At 42.1% G+C, this 20,559-nt stretch overlaps 2 protein-coding genes across 4 annotated transcripts; one reads left to right on the top strand and one right to left on the bottom strand.

Annotated features, from left to right (window-relative positions):
* The first annotated feature begins 2,240 nt into the window (after nt 1–2,240).
* Nucleotides 2,241–19,975, top strand: LOC115198166 (putative nuclease HARBI1). 3 transcript variants are annotated; one of them, XM_029759915.1, is made up of 5 exons: nt 2,241–2,465; nt 10,151–10,236; nt 17,274–17,382; nt 17,522–17,655; nt 18,109–19,975. In XM_029759915.1, the coding sequence occupies exons 1-5, from the start codon at nt 2,456–2,458 to the stop codon at nt 19,240–19,242; spliced, it is 1,473 nt and encodes a 490-aa protein (XP_029615775.1). In that variant the 5' UTR covers nt 2,241–2,455; the 3' UTR covers nt 19,243–19,975. The 3 variants fall into 3 exon arrangements, with proteins under 3 accessions (XP_029615775.1, XP_029615773.1, XP_029615774.1); XM_029759913.1 differs by lacking the exon at nt 2,241–2,465 and adding an exon at nt 8,270–10,046; XM_029759914.1 differs by lacking the exon at nt 2,241–2,465 and adding an exon at nt 8,271–10,028.
* Nucleotides 4,125–6,985, bottom strand: LOC115198167 (UDP-glucuronosyltransferase 2A1). Its single transcript, XM_029759916.1, has 6 exons — nt 6,185–6,985; nt 5,574–5,722; nt 5,331–5,462; nt 4,995–5,082; nt 4,674–4,893; nt 4,125–4,559 (listed from the first exon to the last, which is right to left on the bottom strand). Exons 1-6 carry the CDS (start codon nt 6,957–6,959, stop codon nt 4,277–4,279), a joined length of 1,647 nt encoding a protein of 548 aa, XP_029615776.1. The 5' UTR covers nt 6,960–6,985; the 3' UTR covers nt 4,125–4,276.
* Nucleotides 19,976–20,559: the final 584 nt, after the last annotated feature.

The following is a 20,559-nucleotide window of genomic DNA, read 5'->3' as shown; positions in this document are numbered from 1 at the left end:
CAAGAAGGTACTGCCAGATTCTATCTCTGTAACGTAAAACCATTGAACTCTTCTCCAGTTAACTCTGTGGAATCCAGGTTGTCTGGTTATTAAAGGAGCTTTCCAGTAATACGCTGACGGGCAAAATGTTAATCAGGGCATTTGACTTGCACTGCAGGAGTAGAACAGTGCTGATCTGGAAGTGGTCTCAACCACCAATCACTAAAGCAATTTACAGATTTATTTTTAGGTGCACTAAAGAGGTAATCTCATATTTCGCAAAAACTTGGGGATGTCAGAGCAAGATGTTGGGACACTGTGACGTAAAACCAATCAGACCAAATATTTTGACTCCTTTGTCTGGTGATAGCTTTCCCATTGCAGGGTATGAGAGAGGAGTACTCTTGTCAGCATCACCGTACCCTTCCTGGAAGCGGAGTGTGTCCTCAGATGACCATACAGGAATGCTGCCAACACGGCAACGTAAAGACACCTCAACACACTTAGCCACTGCTCTCTCAGCCAGCAGTCAAGGTCTCAGTGGAACTGGTAAACAACCATCAGTCGACACTGACGTCTGTTTGACCATCGCTAGAGAGGTAGTGGTGGATCACATTGGTCAGTTGCGATCTCACTATCAGTTGATAAAAATCCTGCCAGGATCTCTTGTTCTGTAAGAGAATATTCCGTATTGAAAAGTTGGTCTCGAATGGCCTATGAGCTCATCAATATGTTGTCCTGCATTCTGTTGGTTTTCTCTGTCACTGACACTTCCTCTTTCCCCCTCTTCTCTTTTTATTACTCTTGCTTTATTTTCACTGGTTTTCTTTGTTTCCCCTTGCGCTTTCCCTCTCTCTCACCCACAAACAGTTACATTTCACATTTGAGCAATTTAGCAGATGTTCTTATTCAGAGTGACTTAAAGTTAGACATAAACAAGCAACAATACTCCTGGGAATCAATAGCCGCTGCAGATATACACTACATTACCAAAAGTATGTGAACCACCTCCTTGTCGAACATCTCATTCCTAACTCCTGGGCATGAATATGGAGTTGGTCCCCCCTTTGCTGCTAAAACAGCCTCCACTCTTCTGGGAAGGTTTTCCACAAGATGTTGGAACATTGCTGCGGGGACTTTCTTCCATTCAGCCACAAGATCATTAGTGGGGTTGGGCACTGATGTTGGGCAATTACGCCTGGCTCGCAATCGGGGGTCCAATTCATCCCAAAGGTGTTCACTGGAGTTGAGGTCATGGCTCTGTGCAGGCCAGTCAAGTTCTTCCACACCGATCTCAACAAACCATTTCTGTATGGACCTCGCTTTGTGCACGGGGGCATTGTCATGCTGAAACAGGAAAGGGCCTTCCTGAAACTGTTGCCACAAAGTTGGAAGCACAGAATCGTCTAGAATGTAATTGTATGCTGTAGCCTTAAGATTTCCCTTCACTGGAACTGTCGGACTGCCAGATGGTGAAGCGTGATTAATCACTCCAGAGAACACATTTCTACTGCTCCAGAGTCCCAATGGCGTTGAGCTTTACGCCACTCCAGCCGATGCATGGTGATCTTGTGTGCGGCTGCTTGGCCATGGAAACCCATTTCATGAAGCTCTCAGTTAACAGTTCCTGTGCTGAAGTTGCTTTCAGAGGCAGTTTGGAACTTGGTAGTTAGTGTTGCAACCGAGGACAGACGATCTTTACGCGCTACACACTTCAGCACTCAGCGGTCCCGTTCTGTGAGTTTGTGTGGCCTACCACACAAACTACACGTTTCCACTTCACAATAACAGCGGTTACAGTTGACCAGGGCAGCTCTAGCAGGGCATAAATTTGAAGAAAAGGTGTTGTTGGAAAGGTGGCATCCTATGACGGTGCCAAGTTGAAAGTCACTGAGCTCTTCAGCAAGGCCATTCTACTGCCAATGTTTGTCTATGGGGATTGCATGGCTGTGTGCTCGATTTTATACACCTGTCAGCAATGGGTGTGGCTGGAATAGCCGAATCCACATACTTTTGTATATATAGTGTATTTGCCCTATGGTCTCTTTGAAGCACAGGAGGTTGGTGGCATCTTAATTGGGGAGGGTGGGCGAGTGGTAATGGCTGGAGCAAAATGGTGGAATTGTATCAAATACATTAAACACATGGTTTCCATGTATTTGATTCCATTCCATTTGCTCCATTCCAGCCATTATTATGAGCCGTCCTCCCCTCAGCAGCCTCCACTGCTTTGAAGGTAGGATTCTGGCGGGCTCACGTAGCTCTGGCTCACTCCAAGTCAGGCGTCAGAGTGTCACGGTAGATCACTAGCCCCACCACTACTAACTCAGGGTTAGTTCAGAGTGAGTGGAATGGATCAACTACTGTGTGGTTCTGGATACTGGTAGGGTGGCTCGTTGAAGATTATGTCAGGTGGACTGCTGCTGGGTTTATGTCTCACTTTGCTGGGATTGGAAGCTGAGGGACAAGGGAACGAATGCGGAAAGGTACGTAACAATTCTCTTACAACTGGAAATGTACAGGTTTCAAATGAGGGCCAAGGTGTTTTTCTCATGACATTCCTCTTCTAGGTTAATTATCATTGGATTTGGGAAAATATACAATATTGGTTGTAGTATTGTAATCTCTTGTGGGCAGACTATGTAAACAAAACAGCTGACCAAATTACGCATGATTTTATTTCTGGGCTAACTGAGATTACCTTTACTGTAATACAGAGAAATTGAATGGCGCAGTGAAAGAGACTTTGCTCAGTAGTCTGTGGGCGGAAAGAGCGTGTCAGGTCACCCTAACTCTACTCCAATGGTTTGAGCTCACCCACATTTAGCTGTATCACTCTATAAATGTATAATTATGACTGGTACATAAGAGAATGCCATATGTTCAACTGATTTTGCCATACATTTGGCATAATGTTAAATATATGCGCACAAGTATAAGAGTGTGGGTGTTCTGTGTATATTGAGACTTGGGGGTGTGCCACTGGGAAAAAACTGGTTGAATCACCGTTGTTTCTATGTCATTTAAAGCATTTTTTTATCAATGTGATGACCTCAACATGGAAAACTGATTGGATTTGGAAAAAGTCATCACCATAAGGGCATGTGTCAACCATAAACTAAAAGTACAGCTATCATGCTTGTAATCCAATCATAGTGTTCCAAAACCATATGAATAGATTGTTCTTTATAAATAATGGTTTGTTGTTACATTTAACTGCCGAAAATGCCGTTTGTTTGTTAGTAGGTAACAACAGAGGTCAGCCTGTGAGAGAAGTCGGAACTCAGGGAAGATAGACGAGTTTCCCCACTATTAATGCTGCATTCATAACCAAGTGGGGAGGTGGTATTTTAACACATACAACTGGGAAAAATCCACTTGAATGCCCCTCCAACTCCTAATTACTAGTGGAAAACTCGACTATCATCCCCCAGCACCAACTTCTCCCACATGTTGACCTCTGACGTCACCTACTAAGGCAGGGGTCAAAGTCATTCCACGGAGAGCCTAGTGTCTGCAGGTTTTTGGTTTTTCATTTCAATTAAGCCCTAGACAACCAGGTGAGGGGAGTTCTTTACTAATTAGTGACCTTAATTCATCAATCAAATACAAGGGAGGAGTGAAAACCCGCAGACACTCGGCCCTCTGTGGAATAAATTTGACACATGTACTAAGCAAATTCCCACCATAACAGCATTTTTGGCAGTTAAATGTAACAACAAACCATTATTTATAAAGAACAATCTATTCATATGGTTTTGGAACACTATGATTGGATTACAAGCATGATAGCTGTACTTTTAGTTTATGGTTGACACAGTTTGTAGGCTATTAGCCAATCAGCGTTTCTCAACAAGTTCAAAGCATGTGAATGCATTCAACTAGTATTTAAGACATCACAAACGTGCACATGATTCTTTCACTGCAATAATACCTGACATTAACATTATTCCAGGTGGTCACTCTTATCTTCTGTCTTCGGTTCTCCCTGTTGCACACAACAAGCTTTGATTCCCCGTCACAACGGGATTGATGGCAGGTTTAAGATGACATCATCAACCCTGTTACGGTCAACTCGGCTATACTTTATTTGGCAATTAATAATAGGCACTTACCATAGTATTTTTTTTCATTTAACCTTGAGATGGGCGAAAAAATGTTTTTATTAAAGTTCAACATGCATATTTGTGACATAATGTTAAAATGAGGTGAAATAAAACATTTATTTTTCACGAAGTTACACTACCAAACAAGGTACTAATTTGGTGGAATGACCCTTTAACATTATTTCAAGGGGTCACTCTGTCTTCTGTCTTGATTTAGTTTTCTTGCAGCACTTGAGGAAGCAGAAAATGCATGTTTTAATGGATACAACTATGACAAGTGCCACTATGGTGAGCAGAGCAGCTGCCACATCTAGACAGTGGTACTGGTACCAGCTCAAGTTATGGGCCTCCACCCTCAAGTGCTTAGCTCCTTTGTTACGCATCACAAATTCGATCCAGAACACAGCTGTATCCAAGGGTTTCATTGGTTGGTCGTGGTGGATTCTTGACAGCCTCATCATGCTTGCTTTATACCTGGTGAAAGGGGAATAGAGACAGTTATTTCACTGCACATTTTCAACAGTTGCCCAAAAGGTTGGCGTGAGGAAACCAGTTAGTGAGGAAACCAGTTGTGTATTTGTGACTTACGATGGATCATTGATCACACTGTTGAGGCCATCCACAATGTCTTTGGATGTCATCTTGTTGAAGTCCACCATTACAGCAGCTCCCTTGTTTTTCATGTGCATGATATTGTCTGGCTGGTCAGCGAACAGGGGGATTCCCACCATTGGGACTCCATGGTAAATGGATTCATATAGTCCATTAGTCCCACCGTGGGTGACGAAGGCTTTGGTCTTTGGATGACCTTTTTGATACAGCACAACGAGAGGAAGCAGGGTTGTTGAACACTGTTGTACGCAAGGAATGTTTATATGTTTATGACTGTTATCAAGAAAGACATATCACCAAGTAAATCATTTTGTGGAATCCATTCATAAACTCTTGTGTTGGGGGCAAGAGTCTCTGGTTTCTCCCCACTGTATCTCCACAGCACCTATGGTGAGAAAACAGGAATATGAATGAGAATCTGCAATGAAATGGTACTTATAACCAGAAGCTAGGGTTTTTTGAAGGGGCCCTGATGGCCAAATGCAATATCTCTGACAGAATTCTATGTAAAGTAAAACTGTAAGCTAGCTTGTTTGAATCGTACAAATGAATCAAATATCGGGATCAAGGAGACGATGACACCTCTACTTATAACAATGTTACAAAGCTATTTAAAAAAATCAACAGACTAACCTTCTGTGGTATTTGTCCCAATGCAGTGGCTATGGTGTTTCCCCTCTCTTTAGTGAGGTTCTTGATCATGGATCCCAGGGAAAACACCACGATTCCATCATCTCCTGAACTCTGCACAAACTCCTCCATGGCCTGAAATTCAACACAATCTACTTCATTATGATTCAATGATATCAGCCCAATAGACTGACTTGTTTCAGTATCTTGTAAGACAGTTGATACGTTTGTGTTTAAAAGCCTTACTTTTGAAAGTGGTTTTGCAGGTTTGCAGTGAAGGCCTCCCACAAATTTAAAGTTGGGGAGGAAAGGTCGAGGATACTCAAAGTCCCAGTAGGTCCGTATCAACCAGATATCTGCCTTCCCCATGATCTCGCATAAAGTCGTAGGTCTGCCTGATAAATGTCGAGATGCATTATGAATGAGACGCAGTACTGCTGAATAAGTGGTCCACAAAACCTATACAAGCTAATCAGTAATTTTATTGTGACAACTTTTACAGCAGATTCTCTCTCTCAGAATGTAACAGTTATTGTACTAAAAAAGCCATTGTTCATAATAATCATTCATTAACAAACATGTTGCAGATTTGCACACAGAACAGCTTCAGTATAGTGTAGACCTAGCCCTATATATATAACATCAATGGGGAAAGCACTGCTTCAATCAGAGCTCTGTCAAAGGAGTGCCTAACTTGATTTTGCTTTTCCACTTAATCAAAGATATACACAAATAAACCAAGTCATGATATTACATTCTTCTTGTAGATATTCCGAATCTTTATAAAAACCAAACCTGAGAATGAGCTTGTGGTGCAAGGACCCTTCCAACTTTTTGACAAATTCCGATCAACTTACCCTTGATCCCACTGTAGTACTTATCCATGTTCTGTAGGCAGTGTATAGAGAAAAAGCTAGAATGTATCATATACGTAACAAAATTGTGAACCCGCTCAAAAAAACTCATTTGGTCTGTGTACGTCAAAGGGGGGGCAGGAACAAAAGAGGGGGGCGCTGGTATCTGCCCGCAGTGCCTCTCCATAGCCATGCCAAATGAAAACCTCAACGAGACTATGAGAGGCACGTCAAGAGCATCTGCCATTAAGTCACTGCATGGCATCATTGGATCAGAAAGGACTGCGTCAAACTCCCACTGTCTCAGTGTGTCCATAAGTTCTTTGTTGTGGAACATGGCATCACACATGCTGAGTTGTAGAGCTGTCATACTTCCCAACACCTCCCGGATCTTCAGGCCCACCTGCAACATTGAGGCGTTCTGAGCCTCGTATATCCAGAAGTTTAGGAAGTCTTCCTGGAGAGACTCCCAATCATGTCTCTCAAAAGGAACATTATACACCTTGAAGCTGAAATCCTCTGGTTTGGTATAGTTGACTGTAGGTGAGGCAGAGCAAACCAGCACTGTGACACTATGGTTTCGCTCCACTAGTTCCTCCAGGATCACACGCATGTTGAGCCAGTGACTGTACTCCCCAGGAAAGACCAGCACATTACCACTGTGTGTGCCCTGACACCCACAGAGAATGAGGAGGGCCATGGACAGCAACAACCTCCCAGACACCATTGTAGCAGAGTAGATAGAGACAGAGAGGACCTCTGCGTTCAACACCCACATACAGGTTTTGACTAGAATTGTGTAAGATCAACCTGACTATAGAAGAGTTATGTGTTCTCCTCTGCAATCTCAAAGTCTATAGGTTATGTCAGAGATAACCATGGTGCACATTTGCACACTGCACAGTTGTGTAAAATCTGCCACTGCCAATTTACCTTGGACTTCAAAACCTGAACCCTCTTTCTTCAATGAGGCAAAAGTGCATGTCTAAAACGACCTATACTCATTCACCTTTCGGTTTTTGTAACTTTTTCCAGAGCAGTATAAAAGAACAGGGTTTCAAGTTTACAATGGGGTATTAGAATCGAAGTTTGTTGGATCTTTATTTGCTTACTTCTGACCGCAAGAGCTGTCTGCCCAAAGTAGTTTTAGGAAGGCACCTGTGTGACCAGTTTCTATCCGGTAGATGGCAGTGTTCCTTTCTCTATGGTGGCAATGCTTTTAGTCTTCCCTGTGGCTCAGTTGGTAGAGCATGGTGTTTGCAACGCCAGCATGGTGTGTGCAATGCCAGGGTTGTGGGTTCAATTCCCACGGGGGGCCAGTACAAAAATGCTAAATTACTAAAATGTAAATGTTGATTTCTTTCCTTGACAGGCATGCTAAGGAAAGAAGCTAGCAGCAGAATGTTCAAAGGAATTAGCATTCACATATGTGTCATTGTATAAAAAGACAATTATGGCGAATTGTGACTATTTAAAAACTCAAACTAACGTCTGTCTTGAACCCGCTTTTGAAAATTGTGGTCCTGGAATGACTGAGAATTGTAGAGGATGGCGCATTTGAACTTCGGCTAGAGGTGTCCAAGATTAAACTTGAGAACGTACAGTGGTGTAAAGTACTTAAGTAAAAATACTTTAAAGTACTACTTATGTAGTTTTTTGTGGTATCTGTACTTTACTATTTTTTACTAATTTTCTTCACTACATCCCTAAGAAAAATAGTGTACTTTTTACTCCATACATTTTCACTGACACCTAAAAGTACTCATTATATTTTGAATGCTTAGCAGGACAGGAAAATGGTCCAATTTACACACTTATCAAGAGAACATCCCTGGTCATCCCTACTGCCTCTGACCTGGCAGACTCCCAAAACACAAATGCTTGGTTTGTAAATTATGTCAGAGTGTTGGAGTGTCCCCCTGGCTATCGATAAATAAATAAAAAACAAAAATTGTGCCATCTGGTTTGCTTACTATAAGTAATTTGAAATGATTTATACTTTTACTTTAAATACTTTTAGACTTTTACTCAAGTAGTATTTTACTGGGTGACTTTCACTTGAGTTATTTTCTATTAAGGTATCTTTACTTTTACTCAAGTATGATAATTGGGTACTTTTTCCACCACTGACAACAAAGCACTGAAACTGTTGAATTAATCTAACAAAAAAAAAGTTACAAAGTTTGGAAGCAGAACTGTCGACAGCGGGGGATCGACAATGTTCCATTTGTTGTCGCCATGTTGGATTTCCAGCTCCTGGTAAAGGTAGCTAGCTAGCTCTCGAAAACCTTTCTTCTTATCGATTGGGTTTTCAGCGGTTCGCTCCGCCCATGGTTGGCTGCGTGTGAACTACAATTATGATGCTGTGTTTCAACGTTTAGAAACATCAATCATCCATTGCGAAACGGTTTTCGAAACTTATGCTGTTATGGATCTGTGTACGGTTCGTTCAATCACTAACTGAACTTAAACAACTAAGAATTTGAACAGTGCAGAAGAGAACCTCACCCAAAAGTAGTTTTTTCCCTTCCGTCAAGACCAGTATATTTGTATGTAGAGAGTGCCAATCGAAATTGAAACAGCATGGGAAAGAGAACACTGAAATTGCTTATTTCTTAAGTCTCGACGTAGCCTCGAGACAGTGGAAAGTTTTGCTGGAGAAACTGAGGAACAAAGGGAATTTCCAACACAACACCAACATCACAAATAAGGGATCCAGGTGACTCAAAGTGAAAAGGAAACCCAAACCGGGGGGGTGCGAATAGTTTCCAATAGAAAGGAATTTTCATGTGGCAGGATTTGTAGAGGCGCTTGGGAAGATGCCTTATGTAGACCTGAGGCCAGAGATCAAAATCAAGAGCATCATTATGGCGAGAAGCGGTTCGGACAGAGCTGGGGTTGCCCAGCATTCAAATCCTGGAATCTGGAAGATGAGTTAGATGAGTCAAAATGGCAATGCAATGTGGGTGTAGAGTAATAGTTTTTATTTGAAATGCTACCACAGTGATGATTCATGTCACAACCATAGATGTGTGGTACTGTGATACCAACGTAGTGTTCGTAGAGGACTGTCAGATTTATTAAAATGTTCTCTTCTTTCTGTTCATTTTCTATTGAATAATGTGATATGACTCATGAATTAAATACATCTTAACAGATGCAATAAGTTTATTGACATGTTTTAAATGTGTTTTTTTTTTTTTTCATTTCTGCTGGTATTCTAAATATACTGTAGTTGATTAATATTGAGATTACAGCCTATGAAGTTAATATAATATTGTTTGACCAGTGACAGCATAGTTGCTTGCTTTATAGTTGTGCATGTACATTTTAAATACATTTTAAAATCTTAATCTCAAATTCAAATCATGAAATTCTAAATTAATTTTGGTACTTGCACCACACCATACTTATTGCATGACCAACTCGTCAATAGCTCCTCCCCAAATAGGAAGTCATGCACTAGCATTGTTTACAATTTGCCAGGCAAAGGTAAAAGACAACGTGGATACGTGTAGGTTTTGATGACAATTCTTCATATTATTGTTTTCTAAAAAAAAGTTCAAGATTTATTAGCAAATGACAATGGAGAATGCTGGCCACTTTCAAAGTCAGCTAACCTCTCTCATGAACGCGGTAGTGACTGCAGCGGTCGTGGAAATAGTCCGACTTGTAGAGGACAGTGCCGTAGTCCTTCGCCAACAGTTGTCCAAGAGTAAACTGGAGAACGAAGCATTAAAAGTCGAAAACGAATCGAATAAAAAGAAGCTGCAAATTTTGGAAGGAAAGTCGATGGCAGCAACGCAGCGTTCTGTCGCTCGTCGTCATGAAGCTGATGGCAGGAAATGTAACTCATGTGTGGATGGTTGGAAACTAAGTTGATTGCATTGGCTTTGTTACACGATTTATTTTTGGGCAAATAATCAAACATGTATTTTATGGTTTCTTCTGTTTATGGTAATTGTATAGATGAATTTGTCCACACAAAAGATGATGGAAATGGGGAGAAGACAGGTGCAGGGCTGCAATCTCAGGAGCCGGCTGGCCAATCCCAGGTTTGTATACGGGCATTTCCATGTAAAAGGCCCATGAGTACTAAATATGTGTAGTTCATAGGAGCACATCAAATTTGGTGTCAAATGAAAGCTAAGAGGCTATATGTTTTTTTTTTTTTTTAATTAAGGCATATATAAATGTTTCAACCATTTTCCATCCTAAAAATTAGGAATAAGCAAAGACTGATTTCTGGTCAAACATGGAAAATGGATCCTACTACTACTACTAATACTAGAGGTCGACCGATTATGATTTTTCAACGCCAATACCGACTATTGGAGGACCAAAAAAAGACGATACTGGTTAATCGGCCGATTTTAAAAAATAAATAAATATGTTATATATATTTGTAATAATGACAGTTACAACAATACTGAATGAACACTTATTTTAACTTAATATAATACATCAATAATATCAATTTAGTCTCAAATAAATAATGAAACATGTTCAATTTGGTTTAAATAATGCAAAAACAAAGTGTTGGAGAAGAATGTAAATGTGCAATATGTGCCATGTAAAAAAGCTAACGTTTAAGTTCCTTGCTCAGAACATATGAAACCTGGTGGTTCCTTTTAACATGAGTCTTCATTATTCCCAGGTAAGAAGTTTTAGGTTGTAGTTATTATAGGACTATTTCTCTCTATACCATTTGTATTTCATATACCTTTCACTATTGGATTTTCTAATAGGTACTTTAGTATTGCCAGCATAATCTCGGGAGTTGATAACTTGAAGTCATAAACAGCACAATGCTTGAAGTACAGCGAAGAGCTGCTGGCAAATGCAGGAAAGTGCTGTTTGAATGAATGCTTACGAGCCTGCTGCTGCCTACCACGGCTCAGTCAGACTGCTCTATCAAATCATAGACTTAATTATAATATAATAACACAGAAATACGAGCCTTAGGTCATTAATATAGTCAAATCCGGAAACTATCATTTCGAAAACAAAACGTTTATTCTTTCAGTGAAGTACGGAACCGGCATCCCTAAGTCTAAATATTGCTGTTACATTGCACAACCTTCAATGTTATGTCATAATTATGTACAATTCTGGCAAATTAATTACGGTCTTTGTTAGGAAGAAATGGTCTTCACACAGTTCGCAACGAGCCAGGCGCGGGCCAAACTGCTGCATATACCCTGACTCTGCTTGCACAGAACGCAAGAGAAGTGACACAATTTCCCTAGTATAAATTAATTAATGTTAGCAGGCAATATTAACTAAATATGCAGGTTTAAAAATCGCTTGTTAAATCACCCGTTTGGCGAAGTAGGCTGTGATTCAATGATAAATTAACAGGCACCGCATCGACTATATGCAATGCAGGACAAGCTAGATAAACTAGTAATATCATTAACCATGTGAAGTTAAGATTGATTGTTTTTTATAAGATAAGTTTAATGCTAGCTAGCACCTTAACTCGGCTCCTTGCTGCACTCGCATAACAGGTAGTCAGCCTGCCACGCAGTCTCCTCGTGGAGTGCAATGTAATCGGCCATAATCGGTGTCCAAAAATACCGAGTGTTATGAAAACTTGAAATCGGCCCTAATTAATCGGCCATTTACGATTAATCGGTCAACCTCTAACAACTACTACTACTACTACTACTACTAATACTACTAATAATAATAATACAAAGAGAATCGCAAAGATGCTGTAAAAACAAACAAAACCAATGTAGAGATCTGGCAGGTATTGGGCAATCATCTTCCACAGCTTCAGATGATAAGGTGCTGTTCAGCTGGGCAGTAGTTTAAGTGGAAAAAGTGGAGTGGATGTTTTCTTAAACTACATCTAGCAGAAAAATTCTTACAAGGTATTTGAAATGCATCAAAACACAATGTTACCACTACCAACTAATATCAACATTTAAATGTAGGTTTGCAGAAATCCTTAGCCTGTAAGTTTAAGAAATATATTGTTATACTTTTACCAAAACACCACATATCTTTAAGTGGGAAGATTATGAAAGTTTACAGAAGTAACAATTAAAGGTAGAGCTTCCAATTAGTTGTAGTGTTTTTACTGATCATTTGGTTTATGAATTATTAAGTGATTAAAACGTGTCAATCTGTTTCCAAATCAGTAACAGAATGACCAAAAAATGATTAGCAAAATGACTGCAACTGAATTGGCTGCAATAGGAAATCATAGTAGACACAAACCACAGTTGTGTCTCCTGCTACTGTCCTCCTTTCCACTGTCATACTGTTATGTTCAGCTCATAGTGTCTCCTGCTACTGTCCTCTCTTCCACTGACATACTGTTATGTTCAGCTCATAGTGTCTCCTGCGACTGTCCTCCTTTCCACTGACATACTGTTATGTTCAGCTCATAGTGTCTCCTGCTACTGTCCTCCTTTCCACTGACATACTGTTATGTTCAGCTCATAGTGTCTCCTGCTACTGTCCTCCTTTCCACCGGCCTACTGTTATGTTCAGCTCATAGTGTCTCCTGCTACTGTCCTCCCTTCCACTGACATACTGTTATGTTCAGCTCATAGTGTCTCCTGCGACTGTCCTCCTTTCCACTGACATACTGTTATGTTCAGCTCATAGTGTCTCCTGCTACTGTCCTCCTTTCCACTGACATACTGTTATGTTCAGCTCATAGTGTCTCCTGCTACTGTCCTCCTTTCCACCGGCCTACTGTTATGTTCAGCTCATAGTGTCTCCTGCTACTGTCCTCCCTTCCACTGACATACTGTTATGTTCAGCTCATAGTGTCTCCTGCGACTGTCCTCCTTTCCACTGACATACTGTTATGTTCAGCTCATAGTGTCTCCTGCTACTGTCCTCCTTTCCACTGACATACTGTTATGTTCAGCTCATAGTGTCTCCTGCTACTGTCCTCCTTTCCACCGGCCTACTGTTATGTTCAGCTCATAGTGTCTCCTGTTACTGTCCTCTCTTCCACTGACATACTGTTATGTTCAGCTCAGTGTCTCCTGCTACTGTCCTCTCTTCCACTGACATACTGTTATGTTCAGCTCATAGTGTCTCCTGTTACTGTCCTCTCTTCCACTGACATACTGTTATGTTCAGCTCATAGTGTCTCCTGCGACTGTCCTCCTTTCCACTGACATACTGTTATGTTCAGCTCATAGTGTCTCCTGCTACTGTCCTCCTTTCCACTGACATACTGTTATGTTCAGCTCATAGTGTCTCCTGCTACTGTCCTCCCTTCCACTGACATACTGTTATGTTCAGCTCATAGTGTCTCCTGCTACTGTCCTCCTTTCCACTGACATACTGTTATGTTCAGCTCATAGTGTCTCCTGTTACTGTCCTCTCTTCCACTGACATACTGTTATGTTCAGCTCATAGTGTCTCCTGCTACTGTCCTCTCTTCCACTGGTGTAACTGTTATGTTCAGCTCATAGTGTCTCCTGCTACTGTCCTCCCTTCCACTGACATACTGTTATGTTCACCTCATAGTGTCTCCTGCTACTGTCCTCTCTTCCACTGGCATACTGTTATGTTCAGCTCATAGTGTCTCCTGCTACTGTCCTCCCTTCCACTGACATACTGTTATGTTCACCTCATAGTGTCTCCTGCTACTGTCCTCTCTTCCACTGACATACTGTTATGTTCAGCTCATAGTGTCTCCTGCTACTTTCCTCCCTTCCACTGACATACTGTTATGTTCAGCTCATAGTGTCTCCTGCTACTGTCCTCCCTTCCACTGACATACTGTTATGTTCACCTCATAGTGTCTCCTGCTACTGTCCTCTCTTCCACTGGCCTACTGTTATGTTCAGCTCATAGTGTCTCCTGCTACTGTCCTCCTTTCCACTGACATACTGTTATGTTCAGCTCATAGTGTCTCCTGCTACTGTCCTCCCTTCCACTGACATACTGTTATGTTCAGCTCATAGTGTCTCCTGTTACTGTCCTCCTTTCCACTGACATACTGTTATGTTCAGCTCATAGTGTCTCCTTCTACTGTCCTCCTTTCCACTGACATACTGTTATGTTCAGCTCATAGTGTCTCCTGCTACTGTCCTCCTTTCCACTGACATACTGTTATGTTCAGCTCATAGTGTCTCCTGCTACTGTCCTCCTTTCCACTGACATACTGTTATGTTCAGCTCATAGTGTCTCCTGCTACTGTCCTCCTTTCCACTGACATACTGTTATGTTCAGCTCATAGTGTCTCCTGCTACTGTCCTCCTTTCCACTGACATACTGTTATGTTCAGCTCATAGTGTCTCCTGCTACTGTCCTCCTTTCCACTGACATACTGTTATGTTCAGCTCATAGTGTCTCCTGCTACTGTCCTCCTTTCCACTGACATACTGTTATGTTCAGCTCATAGTGTCTCCTGCTACTGTCCTCCTTTCCACTGACATACTGTTATGTTCAGCTCATAGTGTCTCCTGTTACTGTCCTCTCTTCCACTGACATAATGTTATGTTCAGCTCATAGTGTCTCCTGCTACTGTCCTCCCTTCCACTGACATACTGTTATGTTCAGCTCATAGTGTCTCCTGCTACTGTCCTCCTTTCCACTGACATACTGTTATGTTCAGCTCATAGTGTCTCCTGCTACTGTCCTCTCTTCCACTGGCATAATGTTATGTTCAGCTCATAGTGTCTCCTGCTACTGTCCTCTCTTCCACTGGCATACTGTTATGTTAAGCTCATAGGGTCTCCTGCTACTGTCCTCTCTTCCACTGACATACTGTTATGTTCAGCTCATAGTGTCTCCTGCTACTGTCCTCCCTTCCACTGACATACTGTTATGTTCACCTCATAGTGTCTCCTGCTACTGTCCTCCCTTCCACTGGCATACTGTTATGTTCAGCTCATAGTGTCTCCTGCTACTGTCCTCCCTTCCACTGACATACTGTTATGTTCAGCTCATAGTGTCTCCTGCTACTGTCCTCCCTTCCACTGACATACTGTTATGTTCAGCTCATAGTGTCTCCTGTTACTGTCCTCCTTTCCACTGACATACTGTTATGTTCAGCTCATAGTGTCTCCTGCTACTGTCCTCCCTTCCACTGGCCTACTGTTATGTTCAGCTCATAGTGTCTCCTGCTACTGTCCTCCCTTCCACTGACATACTGTTATGTTCAGCTCATAGTGTCTCCTGCTACTGTCCTCCCTTCCACTGACATACTGTTATTTTCAGCTCATAGTGTCTACTGCTACTGTCCTCCCTTCCACTGACATACTGTTATGTTCAGCTCATAGTGTCTCCTGCTACTGTCCTCTCTTCCACTGACATACTGTTATGTTCAGCTCATAGTGTCTCCTGCTACTGTCCTCCCTTCCACTGACATACTGTTATGTTCAGCTCATAGTGTCTCCTGCTACTGTCCTCCCTTCCACTGACATACTGTTATGTTCAGCTCATAGTGTCTCCTGCTACTGTCCTCCCTTCCACTGACATACTGTTATGTTCAGCTCATAGTGTCTCCTGCTACTGTCCTCTCTTCCACTGACATACTGTTATGTTCAGCTCATAGTGTCTCCTGCTACTGTCCTCCCTTCCACTGACATACTGTTATGTTCAGCTCATAGTGTCTCCTGCTACTGTCCTCCCTTCCACTGACATACTGTTATGTTCAGCTCATAGTGTCTCCTGCTACTGTCCTCCCTTCCACTGGTGTAACTGTTATGTTCAGTTCGTAACTTTATTTATTTTCCTGTCCAGTGGGGTTCAAAGCAAGAGTGTGAAAACAGTCTGGACAACCCCCTCACTCTTCCTGTCTCTCTTCTGTCTCTCTCCAAGTAATGTTACTTCTCTTGGCTCTTACTGACGCCTACCCATGAGTCCCCTCTCTTTCCATTTACTGTAACCAGCCACCTCACCCACTGAGCACCAGGTTTCCATGGACGTTGAAAAGTAGTTGAAATTTGGTCAATCCACATCTGAACCAATCATAGACATGTTTCACAAGTTTGGACAACAGTATGGTAGAGTACAGTAGGGAAAAGTAGAGTATAGGTCAGTACAGTCGGAGAACTCCTGTAAATTATTGTACATATTTAGTAGATTTAAGTGTTATTTTTTTAAATTGTATTATGTTTTTGTGTGTTTGATAACTCATTGAATTTCTAGCGAATATGCCTAGTTGCCTTGACCAATGGAATGGCAGGTTGATTTGTTTGCTTTGCTTAGCTACCTGACTACTGTTTGCATTACAAAGATGCATTCAGCACCGCTTCTAGTTTCACCCAGCTAAAGAGAGCGGACTGCAGTGTGGAGATGGCGGAGGGCTCCCTTGTAGTGAGGGTGGCTTTATACACTGGACTGACGTGTGGTAAGCTTTTAGCGCCGTATCGGCAGCAGAAGAAGTGTCACCCAAGTGGATGTTACACATGGCTAGTGGAGGAGTCGTCCTGTGTCTACCGAGGGCTGGGGACTGTGAACAACTTCAGGACCGGCTAGCCAACTCCACCATCATCTAACCTGTCCCTCCCTAGTACTATCTAACTCGGCTGCCAGACGAATAGAGGCCTTCACCAAGAGCAGGCACCATCTGAAGCTGTCAAGAATTCACTGTCATATTTTTTCTTAATTTTTTTTTACTGCAGTTTTGTGTTCTCTTACCGATTTTGTACTGTGATGTCCAAACTTGTGAAACATAGACGTCCATGATTGGTACAGATTTGGTCCGGCCCGGACAAACCAAATGTGGTAGCCAGTGTGTAGAATAATACTCAAAAGGATATTATATTTTTGTACCATGAAGAGAACGACATTCATAATTATGCATTTCTGTATAGTACAAATCAGAGACCCATGATGTCATTCTGTCACCATAATTGTGTTATTGGGTGTTAATCCACTTAATTTACTGTAGTTCAATAACCAAAATAGATTTTCTTTCAAAGTGAAGGTATCATGTCATTGCTGACACCCCATTCTTTCTGCAGACATCATTCTGTCTTAATTCAAAGTAGATATTTAAGAGTTTTTGGAAAAATTTGTAAAAAAACAGAGATTTTACCGTCATTCTGTTACCAAACTTTACATCTGCACTGCTCTTCGCGTAAATTAGTTTTTGTAAAATTTTCAGTGGAAATTGTTAAAAGTTGTTACCATGGAGAAGGATGGAATGAAAGTACTTCGCATCAAGAAGGAAATAAATGATGACACAGAACATAACACACCATCTCCAGTGACAGGTGAGTGTGACAGTTTGACGTATCACAGTTCTATGTTTGAGAATAGTGCATAACTTTTTGCCCAGACTGTACATATTAAGCTTTTTGATGTGAATTTCATACGTTGTATTTACTGTAATGGCACCTGTGTCTGTTTCAGATGAGCAGCTGTGTCCCAAAGTGGACATGGTGTTTGATAAGGAGTGGAGCCAAAGCCTGTGGCGAGACGACAAAATAGACAGTATAGACAGAACAGAGGAAGAAACTCCAGGATCATCAATGACCCAGCATCAGGTCAGTCCACTTTCCATCAGAGTTTTAAAAAATTCGGAGTAAAGGCCTATGTGATACAAACACACATGCTGTTGAGATGGTTGGTTGTGAGATATACAGATCTATTGAGCCATGTTTTGGTCATAAAAAACTAATCAGAGACATGACAAAAGATGGGAAAGGGAAGTAAAATACAACAGTCAAATAATCAAACCCAAACAATGGAAAAGTTCTTCAAGAAGTGAACCTGTCCCAGTCATCCAAGTGTCTTCAAAGGTCTAGCAGCATCTGGAAAGGAACAACAAACACAATCCCCTAAAAAGACAGCAAAGACCGATACATAAAAAAAAAACTCATGAAGTTTTTTGAATGTACCGAAGTGGCGTGTTGTATCGACATAGGCCTCTGACTACCAGGCAGGCTACCAAGTCCCTCTACGTGTTTACTTACATACGGTTGGTCGTCTTCTTACAGAACGGAGGTCTACTTCAGTGCAGTAAGCTGAATCCCTCCACTCCCATCCTCAAAGTCTTCTGTGATCCTGAACGAGACACGTATCCCGACTACCGACTGAAGAGGGAATCTCTGAATTATCTGTTCTCCTTGGCCCTGACTGGTCAAGACAGACAGACGGCAACATTCAAGATCCTCGTCTTTATTTACTGGTTGGCCCACGGGACCTCCTATAAAACTGTCTCGGAGACTTTCGGAATCCCTCTGTCCAATGCTACCAGCATCGTCCGCGACGTTGCGGACAAACTGGTCAAGCTCTCGCTGAAGATTGTGAACAAGCCCTCTTCAGGCGAGCTGGCTCTCACGGTACAAGGGTTCGGCAGACTGGCCCGTCACCCGGTGTTTGAGAAGGCTGTGGGGGCCATAGGTGGGTGCCACGTCAGGGTCAAGATCCCCGGTGTACCGCAACCCCAACAGCGTCCAGGTGACCAGCCCCTCCCTGAGAAGGCCCTCCCCACCATCAACTTCCAAGGGGTCTGCGACCACACGGGCAGCTTCATCGACGTCTTCGCGGGGCTGCCTGGGTCTATGACCGACGTGAGGATCCTGAGGCACAGTCCCCTTTACAAATGTGCCCTCTACCCTCCACCCGGATGCTTCCTCCTGGGCAACGGCAGGTACCCTTGCCTACAGACGCCTGTGTGCCTCATCACACCCTATTCAAAGTCTGACCAGAACCCGCTGCATGTCCAGTTCAACCAGCACCACGCCATGGCTCTCTCCTCCATCGAGAGGACCTTCGGCATCATGAAGAAGCGCTGGCACACGATCTTCCTGCAGCCTCTTGAGCTCCACCCGAGCTTCATCCCCAAAGTGCTAGCAGTGTGCACCGTGCTGCATAACATCTGCCTCAGGTCCGGAGACTTGCTGGAGCCAGTGGAGGTTGAGGACGGAAGCAAGGTGACAGAGGCTCTGAAGGAGTGGCTAGCGTCCAATGAGACCAGCGGGGAGGCGTTGAGGGACAGTTTGGCTAAACAGATCTCTACAATTAAATGCATGGCCGCTGTGAAAGATGAGCGAGGTACATCTGCACCAGCAAACACGACGGCAGTGCAAAAAGAACACGCTTACAACATAGTGGTGATGGAACATTGATTGGGTGATCACAATTGATGGGTCGAATAAGTCATCAGTCACCAATTACACCACTGGCTAGCTGTGATACTTCATGAGCCCATAAGTGGTGGGAGAACTGTTACTACTGACATTTTTGACTTTTTCACTAAAACAATTAAGCATAGTCACCTCATATGCCAGTGTTTCTATACAATGTCAAAAATCATCAAATATTATTTCCTTTATACTGTACACAGTATAGTGAAACACGATTTGGATTATGTTTTTGTGAGTGGTGTAAATGAGTGAGTGGGCAGGTATTCAAACTTGTTGCTATCTTTTTGATCAATTCAGTGCTTATTACAAGTGTGTTCTACTCAATGAGTTATACTGTATACTCTAGATGACTGATAGGGGGCGCTACCACCTTGCCTCCATCTTGGCACTCCCTTATTTAGCATAAAAATTAAGTGAAAAAATATATGAACATTTTCCTTAAAGTACATTTATTTTTAGATTACTAATGTTACTGTCCCCACTATAACAACAAAAATACTTAAAATACATGTAATTCTGTCCTTGAAACATTTAGTTAACTACTGTAGAATTCCTATGGAGGACTGCTCCTACTAGGGGTGTCATATGGCTTCAAAGCCTCTCAACGGCCAATACATAGCATCAGTAGTCCTTGGTTAATATACATCATTGTTTCTACGTGTTACGTTTTCTTTTTCTGTTGAGTTGAAAATAAAGCAATATATCTACCTCCAAATCCTTTGTAATGTGAATGGATTTTTTGTTGTTGTGCCTTAGCCTTTCTGCCCTATAATAATATGGTTATTCAAATGTGTGTGTGTGTGTGTGACAAGTTTTCCCTGAATTTTCAATGCAGTAGTTTCGGCTTAGAAAAACTGAAAGGTTATGTTACTTTTCAAAGGTACCACCAGGAGGCACTGAATGAATTAGTGTTATTACTGTATGGATACTCAAAGCATCACCTATAAGCGGGGGGGGGGGGGGGTTTAAATCTGTCTTTCGGGAACCCGCAGTCGTTTCATGTATTTGAACTATTCCATAGCTAGCTCACCTGATTCAGCTTGTGACCTAAGCATCAAGCCCTTGAATAGGTGAGTTGGGTCAAGGCTACAACAGAATTGTGAAACATCTGGGTGGGGTCCCCAAGGAGAGGTTTGAAAACCACTACCCTATAGTCTGCAGGCTGTGGTGTGCAATCAAGTCTTTGATAAAAGCATTCTTCATTGTGCCACCTAAAGGGACATTTTTACCTTAGAGAAAAATACGACATGGAAGGTTCATGGTGCCAGGCTAATTTCAACCACCAATGCACTCCGTGAT

Source organism: Salmo trutta, chromosome 8 (genome assembly GCF_901001165.1).
Source record: "Salmo trutta chromosome 8, fSalTru1.1, whole genome shotgun sequence".
NCBI lineage: Eukaryota > Metazoa > Chordata > Actinopteri > Salmoniformes > Salmonidae > Salmo > Salmo trutta.
This window is presented reverse-complemented; position numbering and strand designations above follow the sequence as displayed.